At 40.2% G+C, this 20,725-nt stretch overlaps 1 protein-coding gene across 19 annotated transcripts in view; it reads left to right on the top strand.

Annotated features, from left to right (window-relative positions):
* MAGI1 (membrane associated guanylate kinase, WW and PDZ domain containing 1) overlaps window positions 1-20,725 on the top strand; it is a 677,305-nt gene that overhangs the window by 637,711 nt on the left and 18,869 nt on the right. For 6 of the 19 annotated variants that reach the window (XM_030923822.1, XM_030923639.1, XM_030923779.1 and 3 more), the window contains 5 exons: window positions 833-1,049; window positions 8,601-8,692; window positions 10,155-10,347; window positions 13,067-13,360; window positions 16,685-16,888. In XM_030923822.1, the coding sequence (XP_030779682.1) occupies window positions 833-1,049; window positions 8,601-8,692; window positions 10,155-10,347; window positions 13,067-13,360; window positions 16,685-16,888 (1,000 nt within the window). Of the gene's footprint in view, window positions 1-832; window positions 1,050-4,983; window positions 5,068-8,600; window positions 8,693-10,154; window positions 10,348-13,066; window positions 13,361-16,684; window positions 16,889-20,725 lie in introns of all 19 variants that reach the window. The other 13 variants (XM_030923713.1, XM_030923686.1, XM_030924012.1 and 10 more) reach the window with 6 other exon arrangements.

Genomic DNA, 20,725 nt, shown 5'->3' with positions numbered 1-20,725 from the left:
TTCATTTGAAATTTAAATGGAACTCTTCCGCTTTGAATATTATAATACTTGAACTTTGGAGAAGTTGCAAATCTAAGAAGGCTGACCCCCGGAGGTCAACTCATACACAAAGTTTGATCATGGTTTTCAACTATCGGCAGTTTAAGAGGTGAAGTGTAATGCTTGCAAAATTGATTAGCTAAGAATTATTGAAGTTCTTCATATATTAGTAATTTATACACATAGAAATACCAGTAAACATATAATGCTAGGCATGATTTTTGAAAGATCTGACCTCTGGTTTTTTTTGTGGTTTTTTTTTTGTTTTTTTGTTTTTAACAGTCGAAAAGAATGGATAGCAAACTCTTAGAGAGGAATTGGGTATTTCATTATTAAAAGATACAAGACATGGAGTCCTGAGGAGCATCTTTAGTCCTGATTATATTTCTTCTGGATATTATAGCCTTATCGTAAACCACTCATGGTATTTGGTGTTACATATTTTTGTGAAAATGAGGATGTTAAAACTGATCCATCTTGGAATAAACGAGCATAGCATCTTAGCTGAGAACCTGTGATGAATATCGGATTTGTTTTCCGCTATAACCCAGAGAACAGTATGGGTTATGATTATGTCTTTCTATCTGGCCCACCCCACTGTTTGTCTGCCAGTCACCTAGGGATTTATCTGCCATTCAGCACTAGCTGGAGAAAGGTGGGAGCCAAAATACTGTTGATATACTTATGTATGTATATACAGAAGTGCTAAACAAAGACAAGCTGGTGGAAAACACCCACTCAGAGAACCAGTAATAATCTTTTCTTCTTGCCCCTCTCACTTGCTTACTTTCAGCAACCACTGGAAAGGAAAGACAGCCAGAATAGTTCTCAGCACAGTGTTTCCAGCCACCGGAGCCTGCACACAGCATCCCCAAGCCACAGCACACAGGTGCTCCCCGAGTTCCCACCTGCAGAGGCCCAAGCTCCAGATCAAACTGACAGCTCTGGCCAGAAAAAACCAGATCCTTTTAAAATCTGGGCCCAGTCCAGGAGCATGTATGAAAACCGACGTGAGTAGCGTCCTGGCCTCTGTCTTACCCTGACCCCTCCATAGGGCTCTACCTTTCTCTTGAAGGTTATTGAAAATAGAGGAGTTGCAGTATGTAAACCAGATAAAGTGAAATCCACAAGAGGCAAAAGTATGGCCAAGGGAGTGGACTCTGCTGACTATCCATGGAGGCCCCACTATGCCTTCAGTCTGGGGAGGGGGTAGAAGTGGATGGTTATCAAATAAATGCCCTGGGTGAAAATGGGTTTTTTTTCCTCCCTTCAGTTAAAAGGAATGGTAGATAAGAGCTGCTGTCTCATTAATTCTCTGAGTGGAGATTGTGATGTGCTCTGAGCACAAATCCGATATGCGGTAGAACTTAAATATGATTGACTGGGATTGTAGGGCTAATGAGAAGAAATTAAATGCTTTTTAAGTGGTCTCTTGATTTTCAAAAATACTGGTAATTTTTTTTAACCATTATAATCTCTCTAAACATTCCCCACAAGAAGGAAAAAACAATAGCAGTGAGTAGTTGTGCTTTAATTACTTACCCAGTGCTTTACCTTTTCTATAAATACGAGCTAGTGATAGTATACTTTGTAACTTCTTGGCTCATATAAACATAATATCACTCTCATGTTTAATGTCTTACTTTTTATTATGAAATGATTTCCAAAAACTATTCGCCATAAATAATACTCATTTATCTTACCAATGGAAGTTCCTAAAATGCCTTAATTTTAGGCGATGCAAACTGCTTGTTGTTGTTGTTGTTGTTCTTGGGTTGCTGTTTCTGATGTTTTCTTATGAGTATAATTGGTCAGGGTGAGGCAGCTATGAAGGACAGATACCTCATTTTCTCTTTCTGGTATGGGGTAGGGGAGAGGTGTTGTGACGGTGGAGATTCGGTTTGTTGAAGGGTCTGAGAGAAGCTGGAAGAGTGAAGAGTGAAGAGTGAAGTGTGCTCATCCTCCCCTCAGCACAGGTTTCATTTCTAGCTGCAACTGTGGTCACTGCTCAGCAGGGACATCGAGAGTCGTAGCAGAGAGGTTCTGTGAGGTGTGGGGCCCTGGCCTCCTGTCCACCACACAGACTTGGCTGTGCTGTGCTTCCTTTGCCAGCCGAAGTGCATGCTGAAAGTCAACTTCTCTGTGACTAAGCAAAATGGGGCAGTGAGGCCAGCATCCTTGTCTGAGGAGGAAAGTTGGTCAGTCCACTGAGTGATACTCAGCAGTTTGGAGGCAGAGGTGAGCCTGGAGTCTTGCTGGTTATCAAATGTTAGGAGTCGCTCAGGGCTCTATCCTTTTCCTCCTCAAGGGATAAATATTACTGCCTTCTTACTATCACAATGCATGGAATTAAATAGGCTGTTTTGGCTACAAGTTCACTCTGCTGACAAAAAGGCCACTGATTTGAGCAGGGACTTACTTTAGTCGCTGGACTAGAAAGACACCCCTAAAGTACCCCTGAGGCCTGACTAAAGGAAATGAAGTTCCATTTGGAATGACCTCATATGCAGTGGATGCTAACCAGGAACCAGATTCTGTCCTCATTGTGTCTCCTCACTCATTGTAGTGATTTCACTGAAGTAAACCGTTTAAGAGATGTTTGTAAAGAGGAGCGTTTTCACATTCCCTCCACATTTCTCTCTAAGCATGTGGCTCATCCAATCAATGGCCCGACTTCAGTTAATGTTGAGATATTGCTTTATTGACCGAGCTCCTGCTTTCCTCAATACAGTACACATTTATAATTGAGTTTTCCTGTATGAATCTTTTCATGATAAAATGAATTGCATTCTGAAGGGCTGGCAGGGGCATCATGGGTTGACAGGATAATTCTAAAACATCCGTTTAATAGAAGGCTCTTGCTCAAATGCCATTTTTACCCTGGTGGTGGCAAATTTTCTTAAGAATTTGACCTAATCAAATGTTTCTAAAAAAGTTTTCACCAGGAAAAAAAATAAGAAAAAATATGTAATGTGGCCATAGCCAGCTGTTGTAAGTACTGAAATTGCTCAGGTGGCAGCCGCACTGAAATATTTGGGGCCAGGCGTTGTGACTTACTCATGTAATCCCAGCACTTTGGGAGGCCTAGGCGGGCAGATCATGAAGTCAGGAGTTGGAGACCAGCCTGGCCAATATGGTGAAACCCCGTCTCTACTAAAAAATACAAAAATTAGCCAGGTGTGGTGGCGTGTGCCTGTAGTCCCAGCTACTCGAGAGGCTGAGGTAGGAGAATCACTGGAACCTGGGAGGCGGAGCTTGCAGTGAGCCAGGATCATGCCACTGCACTCCAGCCTAGATGACAGAGTGAGACTTTGTCTCAAAAAAGAAAAGAAAAGAAATATTCAGAATGGTGCCAGTTTTGTTCCTTCACTTTCTTTAACATCTGAGGAATCGGATAGAGCAGCACAAATGGGAATCTATTCCTTTTGGTAATTGGAGGCTCTGTGGTTGACTGATAGATAGTAGCAACCTAATTGATGTTAAGATTCACATTGATTTCTTCCTCACTACTAAATGAGGATAATGATGAGACCTCCCCCTGGCCTCCATGGTGATTATTCAGTATCTGTCACAGATTTTATTTTCACAGCACCTAGGAATGAACCTGCATCAATCTTGTCTTTGAATCGGTGTTTTTCTTTATCTCAGATCAGTTTCTGCCATTCCCTTAGGTTGTTTTGTATCTTGTCTTTCAAAGAGAAAAAAGTGTATAGCCTTGTTAGATGTGATTCCCTGCCCCTTCTCCCCAAGACAGTAAAATGAGCAGAGTACTCCAGGAAAAACAAGAAAATTGAAGTCAGCAACAGCAGCTTAACTGTGCCATATTACCCTCTTTTTGTTGGAAATACATTGTTCTTTTTCTTTTCTTTTATTATTAGGGGCAATGTGGAGATTAACACAATCTGTGATCGCATTCCTTCACATGGTCTACATTTGTTGCAATGTACCATATTTTTGATATGGCCATCTCTCAAGGCAGCAGTATTAGAATGAATCAGTCTGAATTGCACATGTGTTCATGAATCCCTTTGAAGGGTTTCAATGTTTAATTAAAAACAAAGATGAGCACTGAAGTCCTTTAAAAGCCATGTTGCCTGTTTTCTAGTTTCTCTAGAATTGTGCACATCTTAAAAACGACAGTGATGCAGTCTTATTAGTAAATGTTTAGGAGAATCAGATCACATCCAGTAGCATTTACTACAAAAGAAATAATAAGGCTTGTAGTTGAGACTTTGCCTGTTCGCTGTATAGTTTGGAAGGAAAAGCTCAAAACTGTCCTGTTAACCAACATTGTAAATCTGTCTTGCCTTGGAGAGACATGCTTACAAGTTTGGAAGTGGCAATTGAGCTTCTTTATCATAGTAAGCTTAAGAAGCTTGGGTGTACCTCCAGGTTTTAAGAGCTATTATGACAATATTTGTGTGTTTGTTCAGTTCTCCGATAGATCCATTGATTTGCATCTCTAAATATAAGACTGTTCTGGCTTGAAATGCTTAGAATTCACCTGAACAGATATTAGTACAAGAATGAATTTCATCCTGAACTTGATACACTTTTGAATAAATGCTGTAGTTTAATGGTAGCACAAATATACTTAAATTTTTCCAAAAGCAATAAGGGTTTAGACAAACCATGATTGAAGTAAGGCCAATCAAGAATGTGTACTTTAGAGTGTCATTAAATAAGGAGAGTTTAAGATGGTAATAGGAGTTATAGGAAACTCTCAATGGTGCAATTGTAAATTCTAGCTTTTTGACAGGTAAAGCACTGTGAAAAAAAAAAGAAAAAAAAAATGGAATCGAACTATGGTCTTTTAAAATAACAGCCATGACCTTTATTGTGAAAGCTGAACTGCCTGTTCCTTATCAGTCAAAACTGAATTAAAGTGAACTAAGAGAAAGAATGTACATTAAGCTTTGCAAAATTGTGAAATTAATATTCCAGCCATGTCACCTTCACCTGCATCGGGATTGAGCAAGGGTGAGAGAGAGAGAGAAATCAATTCCACGAATTTTGGAGAATGTCCGAGTAAGGATCTGCTGAAAACTTTTGTCTCTCCATTTTCATTCATCTTGTTTGATGTTCTCATTGGTCTGGGGGCCTGGGGAGCAGTTCAGAAAAGAGAAGGAAGAAAAGAGGGGCATGAACGGAAGTGCCTTGGAGCTCTTGTTGACCAAACGCAAACCAAAGACAAGATGGAATAAAAAGGGTTTTGCATGCCCTTGTCAAGTCTGGAAATGTGTTAGTATGTCTGTAGTAATGGAGACACCAGGAAGTTTCTCTGCAAACCTGGTGGTTCCATTCTCTCTAATTATCAAAGAAAGTCTTTTGACTGCTTTATTGCATTGTCACTGGCATTACCAAAAGGAGACTAACTGCAGAAATTGTTCATATGCAAGGGCTTACAAATGAAAACTGGACAAGGTTTTCTTAGCTCTATTTGATTTAGCCTCACTCAAAAAAAAGTGATACTAATATCAGAAAAATGGTTCTACCTTACTGCCACCTAAAAACTTAATTGCAATAAAATCTGCCTGAAGTAAGGAAGGAACCATTTCAGGGGAAGTAGTTTAGAAACGTCAATGCCTCTAAGAAGAGGTGGCCTCGGAGGACACAGAAGAGAGAAATTTCATAATCCCATAATGTGTTTCAGTACTGATTTATTGCCAAAGTTATATATTGGGGTAAATGGCATTTAGTTGGTAGAAGAGTAGAATTGTTAAAATGCCAAAATTGAAGTAGCAGAAGACTTTCTTTGTAACATGTCTGTGTGTTGATGTTTATATCTGTGTTTTATGGCTCACTGTTGTGTCTTTAACATCCCTAGTGTCAGTGGGCATCTTCCTTTTCAACAGAAAACCTTTAAATAAATTTGCCATTTTCCCACTGATTCTCAGAAGGAAATGAAGCTTTTTTTTTTTTTCTTTTCATGTGGACTAAACGGTGTGATAAGCCTAAATCTGTTGGCCACAACCTCCCATACCATGCTAGGTCACACCTAAATGAGCAACAGTAGGCAGAAACTTGTTACATTTGGTGTCACTGTAGGGTGGGCAAGTGTTCTGGTGTTAAATGATGCTGAGAAAAATGGATCTGGGCTGGAAGTCTCTGCAGAGGCCCTTTCATTGTTTCCAGAAAGGCCACACACTCAGCAGACCTAAAACAGACTCTGCCAGGAACCCAGTGCTGGCTGGACAGCACCAGTGGTCTATTGCGGTAATAATCCTCCTGCTTGAGTGAACCAAAGACGGAGACACAACTTGATTTAATTTGTTGTTTCATTGAGGCTATTACAGCAAATATCCTTTAGCCAGCTACTCGAACAGAAAGAAAATATTGTTACCTTAGCCTGCTCAAGAAAATATTACTCTCCAGTTGTGTTTATGGGAGTCCTGTGCTGTAGCTTAGCTCCATGTTCTGGGTATTTTGCAGCTTAGCCTCAGCAATTATAATAAAAGCAGTGGATAGAAAGCACCCATTTACAGCCCTGGCACTGAGATAGCTCAAGTAAAAAGATCAGATTCAAACTCCTCTGATTTGTACTTACTGGTCATTTGATTTCTTGTCTGTTGGTGTATTCATTCACTATACATTTTAAGTTTGTGGGTGAATCACTAAAAAGGGACATCTCTTCGCCAACCTAAAATCTAAACATCCACCTTCTTCCCTATTCCGTTGTATAAACCTGGAGAAGAAAAGAATTAAATTCTCAGGCCTGCACTTTCCTTCAGCCCCAAATCCAGTTAATTAAATAAGAAGGTATGCACTACAGCGTTTGAAAATCTCCTTTAGGATTCATTGCAACTGAATCATAATTTTTTCCCTTTAAATAAAAGATACGTCATTTTATAGGTCATAAAACACCCAATGTATACATTAAAATATTAAGTAAGAATTAAATAGAAATAACCCTCTTTTACTTTAGTGAAGTAACAGAGTGGTGTATAGAACAATTTCATGTATAGTAAGTATTTTCTTATGGAAATTACATTTCTTTTAAAAAACAAGATATTCATTTTAAAGCCCTGGACCATTACTGAGCATTGAAAGTAAAATACCAAGTTATTGGAAAATGAATTAATACTTTTAATGCTGAAATATCAAAGGCAGATTCTAGAGTAAATCAGCCATTTTGGCAATGAGATATATGATTCATTAATATAGACTTTTTGTCATCACCATTGATCTTAAGGATTTGGAGGCCTGGCTGATTTTGGTAATAGTATTGAAATCCTAATAAACTTTGTACAGTCACCCCTCAGTATCTGCCGGGAATTGGTTTCAGGATACCTGCATCCCCCACCAAGGTTATAAAAAATCCATGGATGCTTAAATCCCTAGAAAATAGCATAATATTTGTGTGGAACACACACACACACACACACACACACTCCTTCCTATATTATTTGGTTGTTTGTTGTTTATGTATTTATTTATCTATTTGAGACAGGGTCTCACTCTGTCAACCAGGCTGGAGTGCACTGGGGCAGTCATGGCTCACTGCAGTTTTAACCTTACTGGCTCAAGCGATTCTCCCACCTCAGCTTCCTGAGTAGCTAGAACTACAGACACACACCACCACACCTGACCCATTTTTTATTTTTTGTAGAGACAAGGTCTCACTATATTGCCCAGACTCAAATGCCTGGGCTCAAGCGATTCGCCCGCCTTGGCCTCCCAAAGTGCTGGGATTGCCACTGTAAGCTACTGCACCCACCTCCTCCTATATACTTTAAATCATCTCTACATTGCTTATGACATCTAATACAATGCAAGTGCCATGTAAATAGTTGTGATACTGTGTTACTTAGGAATAACGACAAGAAAAAAAAAATCTCTGTATTCATCACAGCTAAAAACATTGTAGGTCTAACAAATTTTCTATCTGTGATTGGTTGAATCTAAGTATGCAGAACCCACAGATATGGAGGGCTGACTGTATGCAGAAATACTAGGATGTTTGAGAGTAATTTTTGGCAAAAATGATCTAGCAAATTATTAGCATTGCTAGTCTTAATTATTTTAAGGAAGAAGAAAGTGACTTAAAGATAAATCAGAAAGTCTGTTTAAACCAAGCTGTTCTCCTTCATCCTCTAGTAGAGGAAACATCTGGTGACTTAACATGACTTCAGAATCCTTAGAGCCGGCTTCAGAGGTGGCTCTGACTTAGCCTGAGTTCTGTTCTTGGACATGGACACCTGCTTTGTGGTGTGGCACATCATACTTTTAATTTACTTAATTCCCCCTGCAAGAATACTGAGGAAAGCAGTTAGTGCTGACTATTTGTAGTTAAGGATTATGGCTTGGGCTTGATTCAGAATTATCAAACAGTAATGAGTCCTTTGAAGAACTTTAGGGCTCAGTGACTATTTCCACTATTTACTTTATCCCTATGTCTTCTGTTATTTCACCTGTTCAGAGTATTTTGTTTCTTTGCCTATATTGAAAAGCTTCCATCTGATCAAGCACCACCATTCTTGTCCTGCAACTGTGTTCATCTTGGAGGTATCACTGCTTTTATCAGAAAAATAATCCATCTCTTTTTTCTCCCCTCTCTGCAGTTCCAGATTACCAGGAACAGGATATCTTCCTCTGGAGAAAAGAGACTGGATTTGGATTTAGGATTCTGGGTGGAAATGAACCAGGGGAACCTGTGAGTCTTTTGCTCATCTCTCTCGCCAGCATATTTTTCTAAGACTTCAAAGCAAATTGGCAACAGTGACAAATCACCAAGATTTGTCCAGCTAGATGCAACACTGACTCTTTCATCTTGAGTAGTATGGGTTTTTCACTGGGTTTTGTGGAGCACTGTTTGTCTTGAGGAAGAAGAGACTAGATTCTTTCTAAAAAGTTTGTATGAGTGTTTGTGAAAAGTGGCAGCTGCAGCCTCTGTAGACCACCCCTTTTCCCCAAGGGAGACAAAAACAGAGAGCAAAACAGGATAATCATCACCTGATATAACAGTGGCCTGGTCCTTCTGGCCAGGTCCCTTCACTCTGCCAGCAGGTACCGGGCTTTGTATATTGAGTTGCTGGTGTGCAGAGAGTATTTCACAAAGCCTTATGAGACAGTGATTGGAGAATGTCAGACCCCTGCCTTTACAAAACTTGAGAAAGAACCCTGAGTAAGGGTCAAGAAACATTGAACTTCCCTGGATCTCAGTGACCTCCATTTTGGAATAAATTTAGAATAACATAACAGGGTTCTTTTGAAGGAAGAAAAGAGAACTAAAATAGGTATTGTTAATTTCCTTGTGATAATAACAGCCATTATTCATCGAGTGCTTACTATGTGCCAGGTTCTGTGCTAAAGGCTCTTAACATACATTCTCTCATTTATCCATCAAACCCACCAGTTTATCACGTTTTCACATTAAGAAAAAGAAAGGCTAATTAACTTGCCCAAGATCACGGAGCTACCAAACGGAGGGACTGACAAATAAGGTCTGACTCGAATCCATGTTCTTAGCAACTATTTTGTCAAAGTTCTTTGCAAACTATAAATGCCACGTAAAGGTAACTATAGCATTATTGTCTACTGGAAAGACAAGGCAGGCACAAGTATTCTAGCTAAGGTTTAGTGAATGGCAAATATAACAGCAAGACACTAACTATAAAGAATGCTCTGCTTTCAGGTGCTAAAAGACTTCGAAAATGGAGATGTCCAACCAACTTTTGCTTCATTCATTCATTTATGAGTATTTATTACATATTCCCTGTTTCTAGGCATGATGCTAGACTCTTAAATAAAAGTAATATTAAAATTTTATTAGCAGAGTTGTACGGAAAGAGAGTTTTTAGGTAGCTCGGAAAGAAGAATAGGTTGTACAATGAAGGGAGAAAAGTGATTTATATCTGCAGAGGAGAAAAAGAAAGAGTGAGTTGTCAATAGGCCACAGATAAACATCTGGAAACTAAGCAAGAAATATTCTTTCCACCATTTAATAATTGTGGCAATACTTAGCACAATGTCTTGTACACAGTGGGTGCTCAATAAATGTTTGTGGCATGCCTGCAGACATGAATGAATGAATTGTTCCCAGAGATGTGAAGGCCATTGATGTCACAGTAAATGTAGGAGAGAAGTGTTTCATCCATCGTTCAATTATTCAACAGATTTATATTGGTCACATTGTACCACTGGGTGCTGCTGATACCGACGGCCGCCTCAGGTCTGGAGATGAATTAATCTGTGTAGATGGGACGCCAGTAATTGGAAAATCACACCAGCTTGTGGTCCAGCTTATGCAACAAGCTGCCAAACAAGGCCACGTCAATCTCACAGTGCGGCGTAAAGTGGTTTTTGCGGGTATGTATTTCATTCATTCCTTCAGACAGTGCGTTGTCACTTGATTCACAGAAAAGGCCTCCTTCCTGTGTCTGCCTCCTTGAGCGTCTATTTTAGCAAATGTTTGCAAATGTGATCAAGCTCAGAATTTCCAGATGGCTTGCTTCTCTCAAACCCTGCAAAAATTACTGTCATTCTAAAGTACTTTAATGTGCCGTTTGCATATGTTCCACAAAGTCTTCCAGAGGAAGGCTTGTTGAATATATATTACTTCCCTTCTATCTCCTTGCAAATCAGAACTTAGCCATCCTCTTCATTTGATGATAATCCTCAACAAATGAGGTCATTATGAAAGTCAGAAGAGTTGTAGCTTCACATCAAGAGAACAAAAATTGGGTTTGTGCAAAAAATAAGCTCATAAAAAAGTTACTGATTTCTTACTGTCCTATGTATTAAACCAAGATTTTTTTTTTTTTCTTTCTACAAGAAAGTTGTAGAGCCAGCCAGTTCTAGGTCAGCTTTGATTCCTTCTTCCTGCCCATAAGCTTTGAACTTTAAATCTCAAAATACTACATATCCTTTCAGGCTCAGCACAAATATAACCTTCTTCCCTCGGAAATTCCTCCTTCCTCCGACTACCTTCAGATTTTAGCATTCCCTCCTTGCCATTCTAGTGACTCATGGTTTACTTCCACATCAGAATCTGCCATTTTGAGACAGTGAATTGTGTGAGTGTCTGTCCTTTCCCTTGACCTACCAGCTTCCTGAAAGCTCACGTTGAACACACCTTGATTGTTCACCTTTGGATGCAGCTCCCACCTTGAAACCTTTCAGACAGAACCCAGAATACAGCAGAGGTGATTGTCTTCTATCAGTTGAATTACTGGAGAAATATGACCTGAAATATTATGAATTCTCATGGCATTAATATTAGTGAAACAGATACCTGTCAGATCAAATTAATTGGTACCTTGTTTTTTTTTTGTTTTTTTTTTTTTTTAAAGTATAGCCTATTTTAGGCCGGGCGCGGTGGCTCAAGCCTGTAATCCCAGCACTTTGGGAGGCCGAGACGGGCGGATCACGAGGTCGGGAGATCGAGACCATCCTGGCTAACACGGTGAAACCCCGTCTCTACTAAAAAGTACAAAAAACTAGCCGGGCGAGGTGGCGGGCGCCTATAGTCCCAGCTACTCCGGAGGCTAAGGCAGGAGAATGGCGTGAACCCGGGAGGCGGAGCTTGCAGTGAGCTGAGAAATGGCCACTGCACTCCAGCCTGGGCGACAGAGCGAGACTCCGTCTCAAAAATAAATAAAAAATAAAATAAAAAAAAAAATAAAGTATAACCTATTTTAAATGGTATATGATTAATTATAGAATTAAGGTGTTAAATTCCAGTGTGAGAGTCCTGCCTCCTGCATCCAGGGAAGACAGTGTTCATCTACTGTAGGTTATGTCCCTAGAGCTTGTTTGTGGCCTCACAATCCTTCTTAACATAGTATTTCATGCAGCTAAAAGCAGTCAGCTAGAACTGGTTTTTGAGATGAGATGAAAACTATCTGGCTTCCCTGGCCCAAATAGAAATAGTAAGGAAATGTGATTTTTTTGTTTCAGGTTTATTTTTTAAAATATTAAATATTTTGGATTTTTAGCTCTGTGTAAAAGACGTGTCAAAACTGTGAAGAGACATTATGCAAAGCGAACTAGTCACAAAAGGAGAAATAGTGATTCCCTTTATATGAGGTACCTAGGGTAGTCACATTTATAGAGACAGAAAGCAGAATGATGGTTGGTGGGGGGTGGAGGAAATGGGGAGGGGAATTAGTTTTTAATGAGTACAGAGTTTCAATTTGGGAAAAACAAAATTCTGGAGATGGATGATGATGATGGTTGCACAAAAATGTGAATGCAGTTAATACCACTCAACTATATGCTTAAAAATGGTTTAAAATTTTGTTATGCTTATTTTTCCACAATTAAAACCATCTATGAAAAGAGAAGCTTTTGAAAATAAATACAGTCTGATCCAAAACTTGGACACAACACATATTTTGTTTTTGGCATAGTTGGTTCCACTGTTGGCTGTTTAGGAGCACTTTAGTAACACTAGCATGGTGACTAAATTCAGAAGGAGGCCCGTGTATCCGGTTCTGTGATCAGAGTAGATGTTGACACGTGGAAGCTAAGAAAAGAAGCATGTGTGTCTCACAGGTGTTGTCGTGAACCCCACATAGGGCAGGTAGCCTCAATGTTACCGTCACCTTACTGTTTGTTGCCAGATGGAAAAAGCTGAGTGGAAATGTGGTTGGAAAGTAATGACAATATGAACGTGCATCCAAGGTTGTATCTATGAAGCCAAGATGGTGGTCTTCGCGGATGTAGCCCTCACCTACCCTTAGGCCCTTCCCTTTGTGCAATGGGGAAATATTTCACAGCAGGTTGATCTTGCTGCAAACTTGATTCTGAGTGTGGATGTCGACATATAGCATGCTATAAAGTAACAAACACTATTTGGGAGTCCTATTTGGTGTTAAGTAGGATCAATGTTCGTAGATACTGAATGGCTAATATTTGTCAAGAGAAGCTGCTTTCAATCTGTATATCCAGGTTTTGTGAAACCAGGTGCTGTCTCCTCCCCTCGGTTCATGTTTTGATTTCTTACGGGAGTTGCGGGAAGAAGGGGTGGGCAGCAGGATGGAGGGGCTGCCGGACACGGTGATGTACGCGTGCATCTCTGTTACAGTACCCAAAACCGAGAACGAGGTGCCCTCGCCAGCCTCCTCTCATCACAGTAGCAACCAGCCAGCCTCGCTGACAGAAGAGAAGCGCACCCCGCAGGGCAGCCAGAATTCGCTGAACACGGTGAGCTCGGGCAGCGGCAGCACCAGCGGCATTGGCAGCGGTGGCGGCGGGGGCAGCGGCGTGGTCAGCACTGTGGTGCAGCCCTACGACGTGGAGATCCGGCGTGGGGAGAACGAGGGCTTCGGCTTCGTCATCGTGTCCTCGGTGAGCAGGCCCGAAGCAGGCACGACCTTTGGTGAGTGCTGAATGTGAAATCGCCCAGGATTTCCTACCATGCCTGAGAGTTTTTGTTCTCTTGTGAGTGAAAGCTCAGCCAGACCTCATGAGCAGAAATGCTTTATGGCTTCTTGCTCTGGGTAATTAAAGACTTAATTGGGGATGGAATTGACTTGGTAGCCTTTTCCCTTTTGAAGGTTGGGAATATTTGTTTGGCCCTTTCAACTTCCACCCTGAGAATGTGATCACGCACAGACAACTTAAAGCATACATCAGATTTGCGTGAAATTTGAATAGCAGCCGGGCGCGGTGGCTCACGCCTGTAATCCCCGCACTTTGGGAGGCCGAGGCGGGTGGATCACTTGAGGTCAGGAGTTTGAGACCAACCTGGCCAACATGGTGAAACCCCATCTCTACTAAAAGTACAAAAATTAGCTGTGCGTGGTGGTGCATGCCTGTAATCCCAGGTACCTGGGAAGCTGAGACAAGAGAATCGCTTGAACCTGGGAGGTGGACCTTGTAGTGAGCCCAGATCGTGCCACCGTATTCCAGCCTGGGTGACACAGCGAGACTCCATCTGAAAAAAAAAAAAAAAAAAGAAAAGAAAAAGAAAAAGAAATTTGAATAGCAACCCCTGGACAGCATACAGAGTCTACAGTTTTTGCCAAAGCAAAGCTTTTGAAAGGTATTGAATAGGATAGCACTAATCGCAAGGGCCTCAGAATGGTCTTAAGAATATCTTAAGAGTTTTTACAAGGAGCATACGGCTGTAGAAATGCTCTAGGAAAAATAGAGGTGTAAGGAATAAAAATACTACAGGAGATGCTAGTCCACCTCATCTGTGTTCTTTCTCTACTGTATTCCCATAGGAATTTTTTTAAAATTTTAAATAATATTTTTACTGTTGCTTGATTTAAAGTCTGGTTAAAATCTGAGTTAAGAGTCATTTGATTTTCCTGTCTCATCCAGACATTGAGGGTTTCAGCAAAGTATGTAGAAACACAATTGTCACTTTCTCAGAAGGTTCAGTCTCTGCTGGGTACACTAGCAAAGACCAATAGAAACCCAGATGATTGCAGAAACTAGTGATATATGAATGTTTCCCATTGCGATGGATTGATTATAGATGTACACTCCAAAAATGATCCACCTTCCTGATTGAGTAAAAAGTCATTTGTTATCTCCCGAGCACATTTGTTACTTACTATGGAATACAATGGGAGAAGGAGAAGGGCTGTGCAGGCTGTGCAGGCTTTTCATGTACTTCAGCTCTATCCATGAATGACTTACCCACGTGGAAACTGGCTAGGATCAGCAAGGTGCTACACCCCTTTAGCATTCTCATCCAGTAGAACTCACTTGGCCTCCATTTAGTCTTGGTGTGTTGCTTCCTGCTAGAGCTGTCTCCCCATAAGTTTTATGTTTAACAGGGGACAGTGACTCAGCCAGGTCTATGCATGTGTGGCTGCAGTAACAAACGCCCATTACTAACAGTGCTTTTTGAGCTACATTAATAAAGTCATCATAGCATGTCATGGATGGATGACCTGAAATCAAAGCAAGGTTTTTTGGTTTTGTTTTAAAATTTATTTCAGAGACTTTCCTGCTTAATATAAAAATAAAGAGAAGGAAGAGGGGAGAAAGAAATCCCAAATTATTTTCTTCAGATTTACAATTTGACTGTCTCCATGCATCCTGTGATGTTCCTAACTATTTCAGAATTGTCAGTTTCACCTTCTAGAAAGAAATAGCATATATGTCAAGTGGCAGGTTATGTGTTATATAATGAATATTATATTCATACTCACAATTTGGTCTTTGATTGTTTTCCTTTGGCTCTTACAATGAACAAATGAAACTTTCCCTAATACCTTGCATGAGACCTTCTGAGCTTTGCTGAGCTTTCCTCAGACCTGCTGTTCGATACCTTTGTGATACCAATTGTCCTTGGAGATCAACTAAACTTAGTCAAGACCTTGAATTTGAGTATGGGAGCATTCCAGCACGCCTACCTGTTGTATTCTAATAGACTGTTAACTTTTAAAAATTATCTTACCTTGATGTTCCATCCTGTGATACAAGCTCAGGCAAATCTGCTGAAATTCAAAGGAATTAAAGCGCATTTTCCCACACACGTTACCCTTAAGGTCCAAATTATGACAGAAGAGCCTACTCAGTTAGTTGTAATGTCCCTCATGTTAATTTTGTCACCCTTTCCAAAAGGTAACTCAACTGCATAACTACCTTCATAGTCCCCAGAAAGACAAATTCTCAAAGTAGGTGAATATGCATAAGAACTTTGAAACTCAATAGATGATTAACTAGATTAACTAGAAATCTGTATCAGGCCTCAAAGCCAGCCACCTCTCTTTAGAAGTTAGCAATGACATGCAGTGCCTCAAAGTGCACGATAAACCTTTCTCTCCAAATGCACTTTTCCCGGTCTTTGATATTGTGGATGTGCAGTAACTGATGATGAGAAAGGAGATGATTAAAGGAAAAAGGGTGAGGAAAGATTTGAACCTAGCTTTGGATCAATGTCCTCAGCCTAAATAGGTACTAGATTTTCATAGTCCTTTGAGGGGATTTTTTTGAGGCAGGAGGATGATTTCAGAGCTAATGAACCAGTCGGGCCACACTCTGAAAGCACATAAGACTAGCTGCTTGAGGAAAGGTCCTAAAAGGAAAAATAAGCTTCAAGTTGGGTGCTTTCTTGGCTCATCTCTTATAATTATGCCCATTTTCTAAAGCTTTCATCATTCCGGGGAGAAGGCAGAAAATCTGAGTGTTTGTTCATTAGGTGTTTTCAGATTGAATTTTTGGTGCTAGCAGACTTATGCCTCACCAGATGCCCAGTGATTATTTTTCTAAACGGAGAAGGAACAAAACATTGGCAGAAGCTTAAACAACAGCTGGCAAAAATGAAGTGACATGAACACAGAATGAGTAAAAGCATCCATGAGTAAAAGAAACCTTGGGTTTCACATTTGCAGTCCCAAAATAAGCCAACAGCGAGTTATTTTGGGGCTCTTAAAAATCTTTGAAGTTGCCAGCTATCCCAAATTTTGTAATTGGTTTAAGGAGGAAACCTGGGGTTTCCCCTGATTTTGAATCTGGAAAGGATGGCAGCAATCGATTCTAGTTTCAGGGCAGTAGCTCCTCCTACAGACACCCTGAGTATTGCCAATGTTTTGACCATCGGTGCAGAGCTCTCCTTTAATAACATTTGCTTAATGCTTTAATTAATTAACACTTAACCTTCTCTTTCCCTTTTCAACCCTTTTTCTCTTCCCTTTGCTATACTCCAACGTAACTTTAAAAAAATTAAAACTCAATATCAAAGCAGGCAATGCATGTGTGGCTATGCCTCACAAAATAGGTCGGATTATTGAGGGGAGCCCTGCTGACCGCTGTGGCAAGCTGAAAGTAGGAGACCGGATCTTGGCAGTAAATGGATGTTCCATCACCAACAAATCCCATTCAGACATTGTGAACCTAATCAAGGAAGCAGGAAACACAGTTACCCTCCGCATCATTCCTGGGGATGGTAAAGTATACCTATTATCTCTCTCTCTCTCTCTCTTTCTCTCTCTCTTTCTGTCTTTTCCTTTTCTCTCTCTTTCATTAGTGTTCATGTAACTGAATAGTGTTAATTTAGTGGCAGCTTCATTCATCCTTAACAAAATATACCCATTAAGTAAACGTGAGCCACAGTTACTAACCCATATCTCACCCTCTTATGTAATTAATCCTTTAGCCCTGTGACCCTGTCTTGCTGCAGATATAAAAGTTTCAGAAAAATCTTCACCCTTTCCTCAACTTATTTAGCTTTTTGTGTCCTTGTCTTCAGCACTATAAAATAGTTTTAATACAGGTAGTACAGATCCTCTAATATGTATAATATGAACTATATAATCTGGTGACATGACAAAACCTGCATGGTAGCAATTCAGAGCCAATACTATGGTTTTTTAGAATAAGTGAATGTATCAAAGTTTTCTGTTTAATGGGAGAATCTAAGAGTTTGTGTCTACTGGATTTGTCCCTAATTTTTGTATGTGAATGAAGAAAGAATGAAATCTCTATATTTTTGATAGATTGTATCTGCATTAAACTAGGCCTATCCTTATTTGTTTGTTTGATTAGTTAAATTCAAATATTTGGTTCTTTTATATAACTTCTGCCCTTCAGGGAACATTGGCATTGTCTGCAGTGGGTGCGAGTAGCATCTAGTGAGGTCAGACATGCTTCAAAACATCCTACAGAACACAGAATAGCCCTCACAATAAAAAGTTACCCAGCACAAAATACCAATACTCATTGTATTATTCATGTTTAATAAAAATTAAGTTGAGACTGAGTGCGATGTCTCACACCTGTAATCCCAGCACTTTGGGAGGTCAAGGCGGGTGGATCACCTGAGGTCAGGAGTTTGAGACCAGCCTGGCCAACATGGTGAAACCCTGTCTCTGCTAAAAATACAAAAATTAGCCTAGCATGGTGGCACATGCCTGTAGTCCCAGCTACTTGGGAGGCTGAGGCAGGAGAATCGCTTGAGCCCAGGAGGCAGAGGTTGCAGTGAGCCGAGACTACACCACTGCACTCCAGCCTGGGCAATAGGGCGAGACTCATCTCAAAAAAAAAAAAAAAATTTAAGTTGATACACTAATGTCAGGAAGTATAGATCCTTTAGAGAATTAGATCCTGAATAGTCACTTTATTCTAAGCTTACTCTGCCCTGGAGAGGAAAGTGACACTTGTCCCAAAATGTTTAAATGTCTTTTTTTAGTCTTGCTATACGTGTTATAAAATATATATTCTAAAAGTCAGTGAGTATTTCTCAAAAAAAATCTGGTTTATAAAGATAGTGTGATAAAAACTCTATGCCATGTATCTATAAAATAAGAAAATCAAACATTTCATCTGAAAGTTATTTACCAAATGAGTATTTTTATATACTAACTGCTAGAAAGTGAACTTTTTTATAGTTCAAGATTTGAAAGGTATAGCCGGTGCCTTAAGGAAAAGGTAAATGCAAAACCAAACAGTAAATGTTTGAAAATTGTTGATTCCAAGAACAGAAAACTTTCTCTGTGCCAAAAATATCCCACACTAAATATGGAACAAAAAAATGGCTTCTTGAATGATGGTCTACTTCACCCTCCTTCAAATGCATGGTTAGTCATTTACCAACTGGTCTGGAGTTCATTCCACCAATTCACCACTCTGGAAAGGTATTGCAATTTAGGAAAGTGGTCACAGATGATAGAACATAGGTTCCTAATGGGAAGGATGAAGGAAGCCAGAAAATACAGTGAGAAGTGATTGAGAGAGCCAAATGTGGTCCAGACATCCCTCCTTTCATTGCGCGTCATTTTATTGCACTTTGCAGGTACTTCATTTTGTACAAATTTAAGGTTTGTGGCCACTCTGCTTGGAGCAAGTCTGTCAGTGTCATTTTTCCAACAGCAGTTGCTCACTTTCTGCCTCTGTGTCACATTTTGGTAATTCTAACAGTATTTCAAGCTTTATTAGTTTTTTTTTTTTTTTTTTTTTGAGACGGAGTCTCGCTCTGTCGACCAGGCTGGAGTGCGGTGGCCGGATCTCAGCTCACTGCAAGCTCCGCCTCCCGGGTTCACGCCATTCTCCTGCCTCAGCCTCCTGAGTAGCTGGGACTACAGGCGCCCGCCACCTCGCCCGGCTAGTTTTTTGTATTTTTTAGTAGAGACAGGGTTTCACCGGGTTAGCCAGGATAGTCTTGGTCTCCTGACCTCGTGATCCGCCCGTCTTGGCCTCCCAAAGTGCTGGGATTACAGGCTTGAGCCACCGCGCCCGGCTGCTTTATTAGTATTAATTATTATTATATCTGCTATGATGACCTGTGATCAATGATCTTTGATGTTACTATTGTAATTGTTTGGGGGTGCCACAAACCATACCCACATAAGAGGACAAACAATTAATAAATGTCATGTGTGTTCTGACTGCTCCACTGACTAGCCATTCCCCATCTCTGTTCCTTTCCTCAGACCTTTTCCAAGATAAAGCAATATTGAAATTAGGACAATAAATAACTTTACAATGGCCTCTTCCTTTCATATGAAAGGAAGAGTCACACATCTCTCACTTTAAATCAAAAGCTAGAAATGATTAAGCATAGTGTGGAAGGCATGTCAAAAGCTGAGATAGGCCAAAAGCTAGATCCCTCATGCTAAACATTTATCCAAGTTGTGAATGCAAAGGAAAATTTCTTAAAGGAAATTAAAAGTGCCACTCCAGAGAACACACGGATTTTAAGAAAGTGAAACAGCCTTATTGCTGATATGGAGAAAGTGTGAGTGGTCTGGATAGAAAATCAAACCAACCACAACATTCCCTTAAGCCAGAGTCCAATCCAGAGCAAGTCCTCAATTCAGTAAAGGCTGAGAGAAGGGAGAACGCTGGAGAAGATAGTTTGAAGCTAGCAGAGGTTGGTTCATGAGATTTAAAGACATAAACCGTCACCATAACATGAAAGTACAAGGGTAAGCAGCAAATGCAAATATAAAAGCTGCAGCAAGTTTTCCAGAGGATTTAATTATTAAGATCATAGATGAAGGTGGCTGCACAAAATGACAGATTTTCAGTGTAGACAAAACAGTATTCTATTAGAAGAAGATGTCATTTAAGACTTTCCTAGCTAGAGAGGAGACATCAATTCCTAGTTTCAAAGCTTCAAAGGACTGGCTGACTCTCTTGTGAGGGGCTAATGCAGCTGATGACTTTAAGTTGAAGCCAGTGCTCGTTTGACTATTCTGAAAAATGCTAGAACCTTTCAGAATGATGCTAAATATACTCTGCCTGTGCTCTATAAATTGAACAACAAAGCCTGAATGACAGCACATCTGTTGTGCTGTGGTTTATTGAATATTTTAAGCCCACTATTGAGACCTACTGCTTAGGGGGAAAAAAATTTCTTTCAACATATTACTCCTCATTGACAATGCACCTGGTCACCCAAGAGTTCTAATGGAAATGTACAAGGAAATGAATGTTGTTCTCATGCCTGCTAACACAACATCCGTTCTGTAGTTCATGGATCAAGGAGTCATTTTGACTTTTAAGTCTTACTGTTTAAGAAATGTATTTTGTAAGGCTATACCTGCCGTAGATAGTGGTGGCTCTAATGGATTTGGAAAATCCATTTGGAAAGACTTGGAAAATCTTCTGGAAAAGATTCACCCTTCTAGATGCCATTAAGAACATTTATGATTCATGGGAGAAGGTTAAAATTTGACATTAACAAGATTTTAGAAGAGGTTGACTCCAACCTTCATGGATGACTTTGAGGGGTTTGAGACTTCAGCGGAGGAAGGAACTGCAGGAGTTCTTTTGTGGTGGAAAT

This window comes from Rhinopithecus roxellana, chromosome 1 (genome assembly GCF_007565055.1).
Source record: "Rhinopithecus roxellana isolate Shanxi Qingling chromosome 1, ASM756505v1, whole genome shotgun sequence".
NCBI classification, from domain to species: domain Eukaryota; kingdom Metazoa; phylum Chordata; class Mammalia; order Primates; family Cercopithecidae; genus Rhinopithecus; species Rhinopithecus roxellana.
Note: the sequence above shows the minus strand (reverse complement) of the source record. Positions and strands in the feature narration are given on the sequence as shown.